General features: G+C 34.4%; 1 protein-coding gene across 4 annotated transcripts in view; it reads left to right on the forward strand.

The window, feature by feature from the left end:
• The window catches only part of Kansl1l (KAT8 regulatory NSL complex subunit 1 like), a 107,860-nt gene that overhangs the window by 52,344 nt on the left and 35,673 nt on the right, over positions 1–19,843 (forward strand). For all 4 annotated transcript variants that reach the window (XM_070017864.1, XM_070017887.1, XM_070017879.1 and 1 more), the window contains one exon: positions 14,365–14,569. In XM_070017864.1, coding sequence (XP_069873965.1) covers positions 14,365–14,569 — 205 coding nt within the window. The remainder of the gene's footprint in view (positions 1–14,364; positions 14,570–19,843) is intronic.

Consider the following 19,843-nt stretch of genomic DNA (forward strand, 5'->3'; position numbering starts at 1 on the left):
ATGCTTTCTATTTTGTACCTCTTGTTTTTTTTAATTCCACTCATCCTTGAAATGCATTTTGAGGGGAAAAAAGTACCTAAATATAGGTTGGGAACAGAAGATTGTCAAATATCACCAGTAAGCTCAGCTTAAATTTTATTCAGTTGATTTAGTATATTAACTTTTATAATATAATTTTCTGAATGTATTACAATATAGGCTCTACAATCATTACCAGTCTTCTATATCAGAAATAATATATAGTCTGTTACTTCTAATTCTTTTTCCAGAAGAGCATTAGTTATATTTTATTTCTCTTACTTTTCTCTTGGACTTTTCTTATATAAAGAAGCGATTAGAAGATAATAGAATAATTACTAATAGAATATTATTTTGTGAACAATCTAAAATTTTCAAGTCAAATTATAACTTTAGCTTTGGTTTATTATTAAGGAGGAGTAAGAATACTTTTGAATTTGAATTAATATTAATAATTACATGATTTATTATTTTAATAACTTCTTGATATAGAATAAAAGGAAAGTTTATACCATGATGAAATCATGCTTCTTAGACATCATATGCTTAATGGAATTAGTGAATATAAACCAACTCTTTTTTTTTTTTTTTTGTCGGTCATGGGGCTTGAACTCTGGGCTTGGGCACTGTCCCTATGCTCTTCAGCTCAAGGCGAGTGCTCTACCGCTTGAGCCACAGTGCCACTTCTGCTTTTTCTAGTGGTTTCTTGGAGATAAGAGTCTCACAGACTTTCCTGCCTGGGCTGGCTTTGAACCGCGATCCTCAGATCTCAGCCTCCTGAGTAGCTAGGATTACAGGCATGAGCCACCAGTGCCCGGCTATAAAGCAACTCTTAAAAATGCAATTATCTGATTTTTATTTCTAATTAGTTTCAAAGTTTAAATTTTAATGATCTTACAATTTTATTCATGCTGGGTTACTTATTATTATTTAGGTTTGCTTTATTTTTTTGTTGGCTTTATATTTATTCCTTGCATCACTGCTGATTCACTTTGAAAATGAAGGAGTCACATGTTGTATAAGGCAACAATGATACTTCTAAAAATTTTCTAAAAATCTTAATTATGTGAGTCATGATAACAGTATAAAGTGATTTATAATTTGAATCATTAAAAGATGTATGTGGTTTATGTGATTTTAATAACATTTTAACCTAAGAAAGTACTAGTGTATATACATATATATCATATTTATGTATGTGCATGTTTATGGATACATTTTCATTTTAAGTGTGGTTTACCCCACCAGTATGCATTCTCCATGTGTATGTTCCATGTCTCTGGATCCCAACATTACTAATCAAAATTATCTGAGAAAAAAATGCCATTGGACTGAACATGTATAAATTTATTTTTCTTCTCTGAACACAGCATCACACCCATTTACATTGGTTAGATATTGTAAGTAATCTAGAGATGATTTAAAATCTACAGGAGGATGTGTGTAGGTTATATGTAAATATTACATCATTTTATATAAGGGATTTGAATGTTCCTGATTTGGGTATCTGAAGGGGTTATGAAATGAGTCTCTTAAGGATATGTAGAAATGAGCATACTTTCATATAAAAATGTTGACTTTAACTTTTTAAAGTGTGCTAACAGGTGTTTTAATAAGACTTTTTATAGCAGTAAAGTCAAACTACTTTCTCTGTAATGTGTTTCAAAAAGAATTTCTTTTCAAGTTCATTATGAAAGTTGTATTTCTCTTAAAGGAATGATTGTCTTTATTTTCTAACATTTATTAGATCATATAACAAGGCTACTTATTATCAAAGAAGAGGTGAGCAATTTACATTACAGTTTCTGTTTAACATGTATCATTAGTGTTTGTAAATTTCTGCTACCAGATGACCATTAAACTATGTTATAAATGTAAAGATTTTTGGGAATATTTCTGGCTTTATAACAATATTTTATAACTATTCTACCATTTAAGATAGTACATGCTATAATCTGTATGTCTCTTTCACCCAAAACATAGAAACTGGGATATATTATAGACAAGAAAATATAAATACTGAAAAGAAATCAACTTTTGAACAAAATGAAGTTTGTTATGTCAGATGCCAGAGAAGTACTAAAAAGTATTTATTTATTTTGTCAGCTATGAGTTAAGACTTTCACCAGAGTAGTTTCGTGACATGAGGGAGACAAAGGATAAATGTGGGAATCAGAGAATCTGTACAGAGGAGTCAGAACTATATCATAAGCTTGCTTCCTGTAAAAGTTACAAAATAACTATGCAAGGTCAAAGGAAGTATTTTTGTAAGCATCTTTATTAACATAAAGGGAATAAAAGGAGCAAGAGATTGTAAATTAGTAATACTTAATCAAAAAGTTCTTAAGGTATGTATAGAAAAAATAAATGTATTCTTTAAAAGAGTCATGAAGGAGATTAAGATGTATGTTGATGAATTTTTTATAAAGCGATTATAGCCAGATTAAGAGTGAGAAATGGAGCTTAATGAATTAGCTGAAACTGTGGATAGATGTTGACAAATACACTTCTTTCTTCTCTCCTCTTTTAAATTCAGGAAATCACAGATTTCTGATTATGACAATAAAAAAGAAATAGGTCAGGAAAACTATTAGAAGTAGAGAAAATATGAAAAGACAAAGGCAAAGGTAACATCTAAAAATAAGCAGTGTTGAGGGAAAGGTTTTATCTAAATTGGAGTCTTAGTTAGATATAGCTGACTTCTCAGGAGCTATAGGAGCCAGGGTTTAGTGGAACGGTATCTTCTGTGTGCTCAAAGAAAATAAATGTTTACTTAGAATTTCCAGGTAAAGAGAAAATGTTTTTAAGTGTGAAACACAAGCATTTTCAGCCCACCCAAACCGGAAAAGTAGACTAATGATCCAGAAGGAAAATCTCAATGGTAAATAACTGTAGGAATATGTATCTATGTAATCAAACAATAAAATATATTTAGATTGATTTTTTAAAGTATGCATGAATAACAGTGATGAATAAATGACCCATATGTGTGTGTTCCATAAAGGTCAGAGGAGGGTAAATAGACTTAAATTGTACTCAGGTCCTTGATATCCTAAACTAAATATGACAGGGAGTCTCCTTAATAGGTTGGGAGCTTCTTGGTTTGTGATAATGTTATAATCTTGGTCTGGGTGGTAGTTTCAGGTCAGTAGCTGACTGAAGGAAGCACTGTTTTATATTTCCAAGTTAAACAAATATTCTATGTATTTGTTTATATGTCATATTTCATAGTTTCATGTTAAAAAATGAGACTCAACCCATATATGACTTCAAGAAGGGTAAAGAAAAATACAGTTGCCCTCATAATTTTGAAAAGAAAATTTCAATGACATTAATCATCATGAACCTTAGAATGAGAATAATCTAGATTCACAGGTATAATATTTAATTTGTTGATAGGAGAAATAGTTATATCTCATTTTAACCTTTTATCTTAAAGTTTTTGTGACAGGATTGATCCATTTGTTGAGTTTATAATCTTTCCCTTCTCTTTACCTGACAAATCTGTCTTGATCTAGGATGATATTTGTTTTGTCTTTTTTTTTTTTAAAAAGAAGTATTCATATATGATTACAGAAGATAATAAGAAATGACTAGGGAAAAGAACAAGCAGCTATCATATATCTTTAGTCTTCTTGTGGTCTGAAAAGAATTCTTGCATTTATTTGTAAATTTTAAAGTACATGCTCAACCAAAATGTGTGAATTAATACAAATGTATTAATTAATGGAGATAAAACTAGCAGAACAATAAACGGCAGTTTCAGAGTATTACAGATGTAAAACATATATATATATATATATATATATATATATATATATATATATATATATAAAATAGGCAATTTTGTGATTTTCTTTGGTAATATAATTTCTATAATAAGGCATACTTATTTGAATTTTATATTTCATTATATTATAATTAATTATACCATTAAAATTCAAATTTTTTAATTTGTCCATTTATTTGATACTCTTTTGGATCATATAGAACTTCTTGTTTGAAATTTTTTTTTAAAAAATTAAGGTCATTTTATGATATCCTAATTATCACTTTGCTACATTGCCTTTAAGCTTGTCTGGTTCATAATTTTCTAGGATACCTTGTGCACATTTGCTACTCACTGATTCCTAAACCCCATCTCTTATTTAATAGGAGGAAAGTATTAGAGGGTTTTTTTTTAATGCTTTATTAAGACCTGAAATGAATCACTAGGAAATGAGCAAAATAAAAAGATTGAGAATTCAAATAAATGAAGCATTACATTTTATCATAATGGAGGTATTTATGAGCTTTTAGAACTCATATTCTATGTGAAGATAAAATGTTGCTAATGGATTGTTGTTTACCCCATGGGGTATAATCTCTGAGAAAGTAAATTTCAACTTGAAGTAATGTCTAGATTTTTGGTGTTTGTTTTTGCCTTAATGAGCTCCAGAATGTGATTGTAAATTAAATTCCAATCAATCATTCCCATTCTATTTATTTCCACTAATGGTAATTATCTCACATGAAATACAGCCATTCTTTCTAATTGGCTGTCATAATAAGAAACTTAAGTTGAACTGGCAAAGTAGTCACATATAAAGTAATTCTTTCTCCCTCACAATGTTTCAATAGTCACTTCTCAATTATGATAAAACATTATTTGCCAGCATTATATTCCAACTCAATGTTTTCAATATAATTTTGGATTCCTATGAATGACATTAATTATCATATTAGCTAGATGTATGATGTCAATAGGGAAATAAAACTTCCCCTGCTGTGTTTTGAAATTAGTGTCAGTAGGAATTATTTTCTTTTATAAAATGCTTATTTTCCCTTTTTATCTTTAATAATGTAAATCTAAGATCAATAGTATAAAATAAAATCTAAAATTAAACTCTAGTATAAAAAATTATAAAGCTTTAACAAATTGTGCCACAGCTACCAGATAGCATACCATGAAACCATTAAAATTGTGTTTATGTAATCACTTGGGAACATATTTATTTTGGAATATTCAATGTAAAAATAAGGATATGAAAATTATAGTATTTTGGGGGGAGGGGGGAGTCCGGTCATGGGGCCTGAACTCTGGGTCTGGGCTCTGTCCCTCAGCTCTTCAGCTCAAGGCTAGCGCTCTACCACTTGAGCCACAACGCCACTTCCGGCTTTTTGCTTATGTGGTGCTGAGGAATCAAACCCAGGGCCTCATGCATGCAAGGCAAGCACTCTACCACTGAGCCACCTTCCCAGCCCTGGGATATGAAAATTATAACAGTATGATTTTTAGAAACTTTATTTGGAGGATATAAACAAAATGTTTAATGCAAGCCATATTATGGTTTAGCAGGTGAGGCTTTGAAAATATTTCAGCTTAATATTTCTGTATTTGCCTTAAAATGAAAATGTTTCAGATGAGATTGAAATGTTTGACACACCTGATATCTCAATTCTAAGGTAGAAAAATATAGCACTCATAGTAGATTCCTACTTACTTTCTTTCTTTCTTTCTTTCTTTCTTTCTTTCTTTCTTTCTTTCTTTCTTTCTTTCTTTCTTTCTTTCTTTCTCTCTCTCTCTCTTTCTTTCTTTCTTTCTCTCTCTCTTTCTTTCTTTCTCTCTTTCTTTCTTTCTTTCTCTCTTTCTTTCTTTTGTCTTTATGTTTTAAAAAGTTGAAGTTGCAGCCTGGCACCAGTGGCACATACTTATAATCCTGGCTACTTAGCAGGCTGAGATCTTAGGATCATAATTCAAAGCTAGGCTAAGCATATGAATAAAAGAGACTCTTATATCTAGCTAATTATCAAGAAGCTGGACTAGAGGCATAGCTCAGTGGTTCAGTACCCCCTCTGAGCAAAAAGCCAAGTGAGAGCTCAAAGTCCTAAGTTCCAGCATCAGTACTGGCACAAAAATCAGAAGTTGAACTGCGGTTAAAAGCCAAAGGTGTAAGGTGATGGAAATTTGGCTCAGTGGTAGAGTGCTTGCCTTGGATGCGTGAAGCCCTGGGTTTGATTCCTCACCACAAGTATGTGATTCAAGAGGTAGAGCATAGTCTTGAGCTGAAGAGCTGAAGTACAATGCCCAGGCCCAGAGTTCAGGCCCCACAACTGACAAAAACAAAAGCCAAAGATGTTAATATAAATAGCATTTTAATATTCAGATGTTTCTCTCTCTACTTTTTGTTTAGAACTCTTTAGATGTATAGTTTAATAAGGGAGTGGCACTGTGGCTCAAGTGGTAGAGCCCTAGCCTTGAGCTGAAGAGCTGAGGGACAGTGCCCAGGCCCAGAGTTCAAGTCCCACGACCCACCAAAAAAAAAAAAAAAAAAAATTTAATAAAAGTAAGCCTCCCATTTCCAGATTTTAACAGTTCTCAGGATTTTGCTAACTTATTTAAGCTATTCCTCTTCTTGACATGCCCATCATCCTTTAAAAGAAACTCTACTGATATTTTAACTGGAAATATATTTGTCTGCTATTATTGTATCTTATTGAATATTAATTGTAGAAAGTAAAATGTTTTATTATATTTCTATGTCTACATTTCTATGTGTATATAGAATGTACTTCTAAAATATTAACTCTCCCTTTCCCTCTCCCTTTTCTCTCCCTTTCACTACCTCCCCTTCCTTTATTTCTCTCCCTCCCTCCTTTCATGATTTTTAAAAAGTATTTTACATTAGTTTAACAGAGGGAGTTTCATTTTGACATTTCCTTACATGCTTATAATGTGTCCTGATGAAATTCACCCCTTACCCACCCATTTTTGACCACATTTATCCTCATTAATCATCTCCATTTGCCCATCCTCTCCTACTAATAGTCCTTTCAACAGTCTTTTTTACTTCTCTATTTTTGAAAGAGTTTTACCATGCTGTTTCTCAGTTGCGTATATTACAGTTTAATCAGATTTTTTTTTGGGGGGGGGGTCCAGTTGTGGGGCCTGAACTCTGGGCCTGGGTGCTGTCCCTCAGCTCTTCAGCTCAAGGCTAGCACTCTTCCACTTGAGCCATAGCACCACTTCCGGCTTTTTGCTTTTTGCTTATGTGGTGCTGAGGAATTGAACCCAGGGCCTCATGCATGCAAGGCAAGCACTCTACCACTGAGCCACCTTCCCAGCCCCTTACAGTTTAATCAGAATAACCCTCTTTTTCATATTCTTCTGATACTCTATTGATGAACAACTTCCACTGCAATTCCTTATATCATCTTCATACACAGTTACATTATATTTTGAAATCATTTGTCTTCCATTGCTCTTTTTCCTGCATCCCCTAACCAACCCCATAGTTAATCATGTATGAGTACATGCATACATACATACATATAAAATATGCATGTTGATAAATATATAAATCCTTTAGATCTAGCTTCCACACATAAGCAAACTGATGAGAAATTTTGCTTTATAGCTTGGCTAATCTAGCTCAGTATATAGTCTCCAATTCTGTTTCCCTGCAAATGACATAATTTCACTTTTCTTTATGGCTGGGTAATATTCTATAGTATATATTATATTTTTTTTATCCACTTATCTGTTGTTGGACATTTTAGCAGACTCTTCAGTTTGGCTACTGTGAATAGTGCTACAATAAACTTAAGTATGTAGGCATTTTTTAAAATATTGATTTACTCAGTTAGATATATTTCCAGTAATGGTATAGAAGGGTCATAGGCTAAGTCTATTTTCAAGTTTTTGAGGAACGTCCTACTAGTTTCCATAATGACTGCACTAGTTTACATTTACACCAACAATGTACCTTTCCCCCCACATCTTCACCATCATTTGTTATTGTTTTCTTTTATGATTGCCATTCTGATGAGTGAGAATGAATCTTAGTTTTGTGTTTACTTTTGGCTAAGAATGATGAACATTTCTTCATGTATATATTAACCACTTACATATCTGAGAACTGTCAGTTCCTTTTATATTTAATGTTTGAACTCTTTCAGTATTATGAATATGTATTCTCTATTTGTTGAATACCTGGTAAAGGTTTTTTCCTCCATTCTATGGTTGTTTCTTAGTTCTAATAATTGTTTCTTTTGCTGTGTGGGAACCTTTTAATTTGACATAGTCCCATTTGTCAATTCTTACTATTTTTTTGGACAATGTCTATTACTTCCATGATTTTCCCTACATAATCTTATAGTAATATTCTTTTTTTTTTTTTTTTTTGTCGGTCGTGGGGCTTGAACTCTGGGCCTGAGCGCTGTCCCTCAGCTCTTCAGCTCAAGGCGAGCGCTCTACCACTTGAGCTACAGCGCCACTTCCGGTTTTCTGGTGGTTTATTGGAGATAGGAGTCTCACGGTCTCTCCTGCCCGGGCTGGCTTTGAACCTCGATCCTCAGATCTCAGCCTCCTGAGTAGCTAGGATTACAGGCGTGAGCCACCAGCGCCCGGCTATAGTAATATTCTTATTTTGAGTTCTTTGGTCCTTTTGGAGTTGATTTTTGTATAGGGTAAAAGATAGGAATCAAGTTTCAATGTCCTACAATCAGATAACCAGTTTTTCCACTTCTACTAAAGTATATATTTTTGGATCCGTTGTCAAAAATTAGAGAGATGTAGCTTATGGCTTTACTTCTGAGTCTCTTGTTCTATTGCTCTTCAAGTCTCTTTTTGTTAGAACTGTACTGCTTTTGTTACAATGGTTTTGTAGATTAATTTGAAGTCTAATATTTTGATACCTCTAGTGGTACTCTTTTTTTTTAATTGCAAATGCTTTTGTTATTTGTGGGATTTTATGCTTTCATGTGCTATTTTTTAATTGACTTTTCTAGGAAGAATGACCTGGTGACTTTTCTAAAGCTCTCTTGTAACCTATTTGCAGACTTTTTTTGGCTCTTAGGCATTCATCAAACTAGTTGTATGATATGTTATGTATGTGTGATCTATAATCATAAACTTGACAACATATATGTATATATTTCTGTATTTATTCAAAAAAAGTACTGAGCATCAGCCAGATATGTAATGTGCTGTATTGTATACAGGAATAGATAAAATAGATATCTATGGACCATGATTGACTGAGGAAGAAGACATTTACCAGATGATCATGGAAATAAATGTAAAATTTTTACCATGAGAAGTGATATGAACAAAAGGTAAATAGGGATCATATTGTAGAAAATTACACCCAGTCTTTAGAGGGATATAGGGCAATCAATGGCTCAAGACTTATAGAACTCACTTTAGAACTGATACTCAAATGACTGCTGGAAATTACAAGTGAAAGATGTGTAGAGCTTCCAGGAGCAGAATTAGCATATACATAGATGTTGTACTAAGTTGTGCAGTAAAATATGTACCTTAAATCAGATATAAAACTGTCACTGGACAGAGCTGAGGTTTAGTGAAGCTCCCCTTTAAGTATAGGAACTCTTTGTTTAGGGTTCTTGACTTCAATCACAGAATAAGAATTTCTGGACAAGTCACAATGGTAAGAAAACTTGGCAGAGCTTTATTAAGTAAACAAGCAAGGAAACATACACAAAAAAAGCAGACAAACAGAAGGGCAGGGGCACACTCTAGCAGAGTGTGGGTGCTTTTATAGGGATACAAAGACAGACACAGACACAGACAAGGAGATACCCAGAGAGACACACAGCTCCTTGGGCTGTTGAGTATTTATAGGGTAAAGGTAGGGGGTCTGGCTTTAAGTCATGCAAAGCTAGGTGCTTTGTCTTTGCTTTAACTACACCTGCTGTTATGCTCAGAATTTCCAGCTAAGAATGCATCCTGCCATAAAACAGATCCTTATCCTTGAAGGGAGGAGACATCCTGGTATCTGCATTTTAGGGCATCCTATCAGGCAGTTGTGAATTCTTGAGTGAGAAATGCATCCCTTAGGAAAGAATGCATTCAGTTGTCTCTCTTTGAAGCAAAGATAGCATTTCTAAGCTTTTAGATACCGTATTTCTTAGTTGCCTACACCAGACCTCAGTTTCCATAAGTTATCCTGCTTCATTTCCCCCAAAATGGCTTTGTTCCTTTAATCTTAAGGGAAGTACATGTATTTGCTATTAGCAGACCATACCTCATTTTTCCTAGTCTATCGCTTCAAAACCAGCCATGAGATAATAGAGAAGCCACATTGAGAGGCTGAATTTTGGAGTCTTTATTGTAGCCCTAGTGGACTGCAGAAGGCCGTTTACAAAGTTCTGCAGCCTTGAACAGAGCTTGCATGGACCCTTTAAAGACAAAGGTCGCAGGTTGGGTGGAGACCAAACCTCAGCAAAGTATTATATATAAACACAGCACTAGATTAGGAGCTCCCCTGGGGCTAAACAACTTGAGTGTGCATATCTACATTTCCCCCTGGCTGGGCCCTCCTGGCCCAACCCATTGAGCCAGGCATCTGCAATTTAAAGGAAGACTTATCTCACCTTTTGGCCTTAGAGCTGTGTGGACAGCCCCCTTCTCCTGGCTAAGCTTCAGGATGTCTGTGAAACCAACAGTCCCAGCACCTGGCCAGGCACAAGGATGGTTGTGACTCAGTTTCCCCACTATAATTTTAACACAGGAAATAAAGAGCGGGCAAGCATGATGCTGGAAGGGGTAAGAGAGTTATATTAGGCCAGACAAACCAGGTCATTAAAAAATATATAAAGATGTAAATCTTCCAGAGACAATAAGGCTTTGAAAGATTTTAAGCAGTATGTATAGCAGGTTGAGGAAGGGAAGTGTATAACAGGATGAGATACGGTGGAGGAAGTAAAGATGGAATATAATATTTGACTTGGATTGTGTAAAATGGATAATCAATGATTTTAAGATAAAAAAGTAAGTGTGCTGTGGATAAGACTTCCCTGGTAACTAGCTATTTTAGCTAGTAACTATAATTATACCTCTAACTCTGTAACTCCTGCTGTTTCCTGAACAATGTGAGCCCTTACCCAGCTGAACCATTACCATCCTTTGTTCTGCTTCCCGCCAGCAAAACCTTGGCGGGAAATTTAAACGTAAGGTGCAAATTTCTTGTAACAATCATTGGCTAAAACCAACACCCAACCTTCCCTATTCCCTGCCCTAGCCCAAAATGCTTAAAAGCCCTTGTGGGTTGATACTCCAGGCCGTTTCCTGAGATCCTGACTCCAGGTGTAGCCTGGCGCTTTAGCACTTTTCACTCAATAAAATCTTTTATGTTTTCACTGCAGACTGAGTGGTCTCACTGCACCTACCCACTACAAGATTAATTCAAAATATTTATCTAGAAAGCCCTATAAATGGATGAGAGATCAGCATAGCTGGTATAAAAGAGGAAAGCTCATAATTTGGATTAGGAAGGTAGCAGTAGGAATGTAGAAAAATGTTGAAGGCTCTTTCACATCCATCCCAGGGGACCATGCAGAGGAAGGCAGGCACAGGAGAAAGATTATTATAAGGTTCATTAGAGGAGCCATGTTTTCCCTGAGAGAGAGCACATAGCACCTGTCCCTATCCAGGTAGCAGGGGAGTCTGGGGGGAGGAAGTGAGGTAGATGGGAACCCAGGTGGGTCTGAGCAGAGAGAGGGAGGGGCCAGCTGTATGGCAGGAACTCCAGGACAGGGAGGAGCTCAGGTCTGGGTAGAGCTGATGACCCTTTGGGGATAATACTAACACATGTAAGCTAGAAAACCTACCTTATTCTTATTATATCCCCTTCTAAATTCTTTTTTTTTAAATGTGTGTGTATGTTTGTGTGTGTGTGCGCACACATGCATGTGTTCCTCCTACAAATTCAATTTGTAGTTTGGTTACTGTCCCTGAGCTTTTGTGGTCAAGGCTAGCATTTTACCACTTTAATCATGGCTTCAAAAATTTCTTGCTCTTCGGTAGCTAATTGGTAATAAAAGTCTCATGGATTTTCCTGCCCCTGGCTGGCCTTGAACTGATTTCAGTATTTTAAGTAGCTAGGATGACAGGCATGAACCACTAGCTATATTTAATTCATTTTTAAAGCAAGTTATACACCTACACCACAAAGGACTGACTGTCATCTGGGAAATTTTAATTTCGTGGTTTCCAGATAGAAATCTAAAAAGAAAAAAAAAAACAGCAACAAAAAGTAATTTATTACGTCACCTGGTATTTTTCCACTTATAAGCTTGGTATTTTAAAAGCATAAGGATGTATTCGTCATGTATTAGTAATTATTTTATAATTGTTTTTTGACAATTTCATTGTATCCTTAGTCTCAGTGATTCATATTTATACTGATCCTTCAACAGTAATACTAAGTCTTGCCCATTTCTGAAATGTTCTTTTCCTGGGTCTCCTCCTTTGGCTGGCTTTTTAAAAAAAAAAGAATATCCTGTGATGATGGTTTTAAGTTGACTTACCAATGGTATCTTCATTTGAAATTCATGTTTGAATTAATACTTAATCACCTGTATATTCCACTGTCTTCTAGTGAATACAACTTTGATTATCATTACAGGTGCAGTCTTGGGTTGTCTTTTTCAATATTTCCCAGGATTTTCCTCACCTTTGTTTTTTGAGGAGGCTTCAATAAATCTTTCTTTACAGATCGTAAAACACTCCATAAAATTTGTCAGTGATTTACAGTAACTGTTTACAACAACTTCCATCCATTATTTATAAAATTATTTTATGCAGCAAATTAACTTTAATGAGTATGGTGTAATTATTACATTATTAGTGAAGTAAACAGATTGCTCATTTCCAGTTTCAGTAAATTTTCATTTATTTGAGAAGTTTGAATTTTGATGACACTTTACAAGAATACTTATTTGTTAGAAAGTATAGAATTTGAGGATGAATCATCTACAAATGAGAGCACACATGAAAGAATAACACTACATTCTATTTTTTTGTTCTAATGTTTTCCTACCTTAGAAAATTTAAAATTTAGCAAACCCGGTCACCTTTAGCCAGTTCTCAACCTTTGTCCTTTTCATTCAGAAGGGAGTTAAGGAGTCTCTGTAAGTTTTTGCCTAAAGGTTTTCTGACTTGGAGGCAGACCTGTTTTGCTGGATCTATTCCTATCTCCTAAATTTTCACCCGTCTCACTTGATTACTTTTAATAGTTGCTACTTAATTAAACTCATCTTCTTCCTAACTTCTTGCTCTGTGCCTGATCATATGGGCTACCTGTGCCTTCTGTGGACTCCTGACAGAAGAGTCCAGCTATATGGCAGGGTTTTTAATAGCAAACTGTACGTAGCATTGACCCATATGTTTATTGCTGCCACCCAAAATGTGAGATTGGATCTGTTAATTTAAGAGTAGCATTGTACCTCAAATCAATGCTTTGTGACAAATAACATGACATAAGATCTTTAGAATATCTTGACATATGAAATATTCTTGCTAGACTTCTCTGAAGACTTAATATGCTAAAACAGAAATGGCTGTCATCTGCTTTTCTCCCTCTATAGAACAACAGTATATTTGTTTTTGTTTCTGTAATTAAAACCATTCAGTCATCTTTATTTCTCATTTCTCATTAATTGAAAAGCATTCTTGAATTACTTGCTTTATCTACAAAAAAAAATACTTAGAACAACCAAAATGTGATTCAAAACCAGTATTACTGCTATAGAAAAATGATGTCATGTTTATCAGGAAACACTAATTCTGTTTAAATCAAATATCATATTTAGAACTTACATGTTGATTAATTAGCACTATTGCATATAGAAGAATCACTTGTTAATGTTAGGATTTTAAAGTGACTAGTTTTAATCTAGGTAGAAAGCCATACTTTATAAAACTGCCTGTAAAATTTATTGTCTGTGTAATATAAATGAAAATAAATGTGCAAATGTAATGTTAAAATCAGTATTATAACTGTACTTATTTTCATGTGTAGCTATGATTGTTTTTATTTTACTTTATTGTTGTAGTTTCTAAATCAGGTTTTGTTTTTTTTTTTAATTTCTAAAATATAGTGGGATTGCACTCTGCCTCAGAATTCACTGAAATGGTGCTAAAGATGGAGTTATGAGACTTTAGTGCATTCTGGCATTTAATCCTATGTAATTTTACCCATATGCAAAAAACTTTGATGTCAATAATTAAAACTATGTAATATGTATGTGTATGAACTAGTTATTTATAAAGAACATGGCTATTATACAAGAGAACTTGTGAGCACTTCCTGAATTTTGATATACTTATTTGTAGTAGAAAATAGAAATTATTTCTACAACTTACATACATAATAAATACAACTTAAATACATAAATACATAATTCTCCACTGCTATCAATTATTTCATCAAACCACAAAATTGGCTAAAAGTAATACTCTTGTATCATAATGGACTAAGGCAATTTACATTTAGTTTTCTTTTGTCTTTTTTGTTTTTTGTTTCATCTCCCTCCTACCCCAATTATTTCATGATATTTCAGTGCTTCAGAGAATTTAGATGAGCTCTCTTCCTCCCGTAACTGGTTACTTAATCAGAAGCACAGTAAGAAAAGGAGAAAAGACAGGACAAGATTGAAATCTCCATCCTTGACTGTCACGAGTACAGCAGCTCGAACAAGGCCACTTCAGAATTTCCACAAACGGAAACTCTACAGATTGAGCCCCCCTTTTTATTGGACTCCTCAGGTAAGGTCACCTTTGGGAAAACGAGCGGAAGATTTAACTGTTAATAAGTGGATTTAGATTCTACAGCTATTCAGTTTAATTACATACAGAAAACAAAATTACAGTTTATTTACAAATATTGTAATAGATATTGTGACTATGAGTGAGATTTGATCATTTCTAAAACATAGAATTACATTTTGAAATTTTCACATCTCCAGATTTTTATAAAAGTTGTTATTGCTCATTTGAGGGTTTTTGTTGTTGTTGTTGGTGGTGGTGTTGGTTTTGTTTTGTGTGTGTTGGGAGGGTGGCAGTTTTGGGACTAAAACTCAGGGTTTAGGCATTGATTGAGCTTTTTTTTTTTTTTTTTTCAGAAGTCTAGCTCTACTATTTTGCCACAGCTTTACTTCAGGCTTTTGGGTGGTTAATTATAGATAGAACCTCAAGGACTTTCCTGCTTACACTGGCTTCAAACGGAGTTTCTCAGTTCTCAGCCTCTTGGGTAGCTAGGATTACAGGCGTGGGCCTTTGGTGCCTCCTTATTCAGACTTGTTAATGCTGGTAATTTGTCCCAGGGCCACTTGAATGCTAAGCATGCCCAATCCAGCCCTCCCTCCCTCCCTTCCTCCTTCCTCATTCCCTTCCTGCCTTTCTGCTTTCCTGCCTTCTCTCCTCTCCTTCCCTTCCCCTCTCTTCCTCTTTTGTGCCTTCCCTTTTCCTCCTTTTCCTCCTTTCCCTCCCCTCCTCTCCTTTCCTCCCCTCCTCTCCTTTCCTCCCCTCTCTCTTCCTCTCAATCTCTTTCTCTGTCTCTAGCTCTCCCCCACCATTCTGGGGTTTGAATTCAAGGCCTTGCTGCTAAACAATCACTCTACCATTTGAACCATGGTCCCAGTTCCTTTTGATTCTAGTTGCTTTTCTGGTAGGATCTGTAGTTCCTCCCTGGGCTGGGATCCTACCTCTCTACTTCTTCAATTGCTAGAATTACAATAGGATTATTGATGTGAACCACCACACCCAGCTTTTCTTTGAGACAAGATCTCAATAACTTTTCTTCTCTTGCTGACCATACCAGGATCTTCCTATTTCTATCTCCTATGTAGCTTGCATCACTGTACCTGACGCCCAAACCTCCACTTAAAAAACAAAACTATTTTGTCATTTTGTTTAATAGAAATTAAATATTAAGGTGATTTAAACACTATACTGTTAAAAATAGTCAAGAAAACAAATATACTATGTATTTGATGTATATTTATTCAGGTAAAGAAAATATGCACAGCTGTTATTTTAGAAGAAGAGATACTGTTCTCATTTTTAGATTTGATATTTGTTAATGCTGGTGAGTGTACATTTTCTTTGTTCTTGAACATAAACTCTGCAATTTTAGGTGTTCATATCTGTGCTTGTATAAGAAAAATATGCTTTATTGAATGCAGTCATTTTTTTTGTTTGTTTGTTTGTTTGTTTGGGAGGAGGGTCCGGTCGTGGGGCCTGAACTCTGGGCCTGGGCGCTATCCCTCAGCTCTTCAGCTCAAGGCTAGCGCTCTACCACTTGAGCCACAGCGCCACTTCCGGCTTTTTGCTTTTTGCTTATGTGGTGCTGAGGAATTAAACCCAGGGCCTCATGCATGCAAGGCAAGCGCTCTACCACTGAGCCACCTTCCCAGCCCCTGAATGCAGTCATTTTTAAAAGTGTACTTTTATTTGTAAAAAGAAAAGATGGCTTTACTTCTTTTAGTATGCCACTAAATATGTTGGCAAGGACAAAAGAAACTATCTCCAGTTCTTGCTGTATGACATATCTTCCTACTTCTTTAGATTTCTTTCCTCTCCATTTCTGTTTCTTTTTCTTTTCTTTTTGTCTCCTCTTTTCTCCATTCTTTAATGCTAGAGACTAAATCTAGAATCTCTTATAGGATAGACAGCAGATTCTTTTTTTTTTTTTTTTTCTGATTCAGATGGGTGCTGGGATTTAAACCTCTGGTTTCATTGTAGGAGTTCTTCCACTAAGCTACACCCCCAGTCTTTTTTGTCCTGGCTATTTTTTCCACTGGAACAGCCTAGACTGCTTCTTCTATTTATATTTCTTGTCCTACCTAGAGGCTAAACTTTTTCTGTTGAGATCTCATGAATGTTTTTTCCTGGGTTGGCTTAAAACCGATCCTTCTGAGATCAGTCTCCTAAATAGCTAGAATTTTTGATGCTTGGCTTAGATTTGTTAATACTATATATCAAAGAAAAGAAGTTCTCCTTGATGCTATTATTTAATATTAGTTGGTTTTTATTTTTACTCCATTAACTGAATATGTTTATATAAAACTCAACTTTTAAGATTTCCTTTATAGAAATCTCACATAAATAGTAATGTAAATTCTAAGAAATTCATTTTAAATAGAAGACTGATTTTACTATTTTATAAGTTGGATATAAGTTGGATAGAATTAATTAGTACAACTCATGCAACTTGAAAATATTCTTTTTTTTTTTTTTTTTTTTGTTGGTCGTGGGGCTTGAACTCTGGGTCTGAGAGTTGTCCCTGTGCTCTTCAGTTCAAGGCTAGTGCTCTACCACTTGATCTACAGCTCCAGTTCCAGTTTTCTGGTGGTTTATAGGAGAAAAGAGTTTCACGGACTTTCCTGCCCAGGCTGGCTTTGAACCTTGATCCTCAGATCTCAGCCTCCTGAGTAGCTAGGATTACAGGTGTGAGCCACTGGCGCCTGGCACGAAAATATTCTTTTAGATACTTATTTCACATTTTACAAAAGTTTTACATATGTAAAATTATGGATAAATTCTTTATAGTTTTTATATGGTACATGTTTTTTTAAAAATGATTTTTGTTTAAAATTACTATAATCAATAGATAAGTAACATTTTTGAAATGTACTTTTGTGATCTTATACTCTTAAGTAGAATTGTCTACCTAAAATATACCATAGTGTTCTGATGGGGAAAATCTGTTTTAATACTTTAGGTGGTTTTTCAGATATTGTTAAAATATTGTAATGGGATAATTTATGTAAAATATCAACAGGATAATGTGACATCTATTTAAATTGCAAGTTTTTAATATTGCAATGTTGTTAAATTGCAGTGTGTCAATAAATCATAGCTACTATATTATAATCATAGCTACTATATTATATAATTTGTTTTGGGACATAAAATATTTAAGAGATAACAAAAAAAGGAATGTTGCTTGTATATGTTTCTTTTTTTTTTTTCTTCTCTCTGCAGTTTATTCAGGAGCTTGTATATGTTTCATGTTCATCTACATGAAGGATCTAGAGCAGTTATATTCACTTAACTTTGTAATGATTCAAATTAGGTGTATATGTATGCTGTCCAGTATGATAGCTACCAGACAGCCATATCTACTGAACACATGAAATACTGTTCATGCAATAAGGAAATGATTTTTTCACTTAATTTTATTATTTAAATCTAAATAACTACATGTGTCAAGACTCAAAAATTTATCTCTATAGCAATGAGGATACATACCATTTATATTTTGTTTTCTACTAGGTCCCACTGGAAGAACCAGAGATTTTTGGTGAAATAATTGCTTCTCCAGTGTGGGGACAAAACAAGTAAAAGATTAATGCAGAACATTTTAATATTACCAGAGGGCAAGGGGATAGCCTTTTAACAGTTAATAGAAACATATTAAAAGAATACGAACTAGTTTGAAGAATTTTCTACTGGCCAAATCTGGAACTATTTGAGCATCAAAATGAATAAGGATATTATTGAGACATTGAAAAAAATAGGAAGCTCTAGGTTATACTGATAATAGTGAGCAAGAATACTAAACAAAGCAAGAACAGGAGAACAATATGAAGCATCTGGCCCTTACAGCTAGAGCAAACATTAAACACAGTCCACTGCTCAGCCAGAGTAAATGCTGCACATAAAGACTTACTTACCTCAGATCCTATTGCAAGATACATTATGTCCACCTTTCAACACAAGTTGCAAAGCAACCTTGGAAGAACACATTTTGGAGAAACAAAAGAGTTATTTGAACCAGCCTCAGAGAGATGTTGGAGTTACCAGAATCTTTCTATATGAGCATGTTAGTTCAAGGGAGCCTTCAATGTAACATTCCCACACATATATACAGTATGTCCAGGGTAAGTCCATTCCCCTTAACACTCTTCCTCATCTTACTCCTACTCTCCATTTTCTCCCTACTAAAACAATTTCAAGAAGTTTTATTGTTCTAATATTTTTTCTTTTTTTTTCTTTTTTTGATGTGTTTGTCATACTAGAGTTTGAGCTCAGTTAGCTTACTTGCTTAGCTGGTGCTCTATTACTTGAGCCATGCTTCAGCCCTGATTTTGCTTATTATTTTGGAGATTTGAGACTCGCGGAGATTTTTCTGCTTGTATTGATTTGGAACTTAAATCCTCCACTCCTCCCCAGCAGCTACACTTCTAAGCATGAGCCACTGGTGCCTGGCTTCTTGTTCTATTTTTATACATGCAAAGAAGCTACTTCAACTATATTAATCCTGATTCACCCTCTTTGTTAGCTTTCTGGCTTCCTACTGGTATCCTCTTTCAACTGCAGACTCCCAGTCTTAATAATAATGATTAAAATGTTAGAGGCTTTAATCATAAAGTAGAAAACGTAATGTTGATTGGTAGAATATAAGCAGATAAAAGGAGCAAAAACAATCAAAGGTAATGCTTTCAGTTAAAAACACTGTAATTTAAATCTTTGATAGGGTTAGCAGCTATCAGGATGTGACAAGCAAATGATTAGCACACTTAAAAGAACATTTAAGAAATTTGAGCCAATTTCATATAGTATATAGATAAGTAATAGGCATACTAAAAAGAGAGAAAGAGAATGTAGCAGAAGAAATATTTGAAGAAATAGTGGATGAGAAGTACCCAAAATTAATGACAAGCATAAAATCACAAGTACAAGAAATTCAGGCAAGGAAACATCAGTCAGAATAAATGCCAAAACTGTGTACATAGATATAACAGAGTCAAAGTTCAGAAACAAAAAACATGGGTAAAATCTTGAAAAAATCCAGGGAGAAAAACATCTTACCCATATAAGAATGAGGGTAGAATTATAGCTAACTTTTTATTAGAAATTATGCAAGCAAAAAGAGAGGGAAGAGGAATCATTGAAAATGTTACAAGACAAAACAATTTCTAAACTGCATTTATTTGTTCTTTCCTGAAGTATGTACACATCTTAACTCTTAGCATCTAAGACTGTGACTTATTGACTGAATTGTGTCCCACGTACTCTTATGTTGAAGTCCAAATC

This window comes from Dipodomys merriami, unplaced genomic scaffold (assembly GCF_024711535.1).
Source record: "Dipodomys merriami isolate MVZ:Mamm:240054 unplaced genomic scaffold, mDipMer1.0.p SCAF_1, whole genome shotgun sequence".
Classification (NCBI taxonomy): domain Eukaryota; kingdom Metazoa; phylum Chordata; class Mammalia; order Rodentia; family Heteromyidae; genus Dipodomys; species Dipodomys merriami.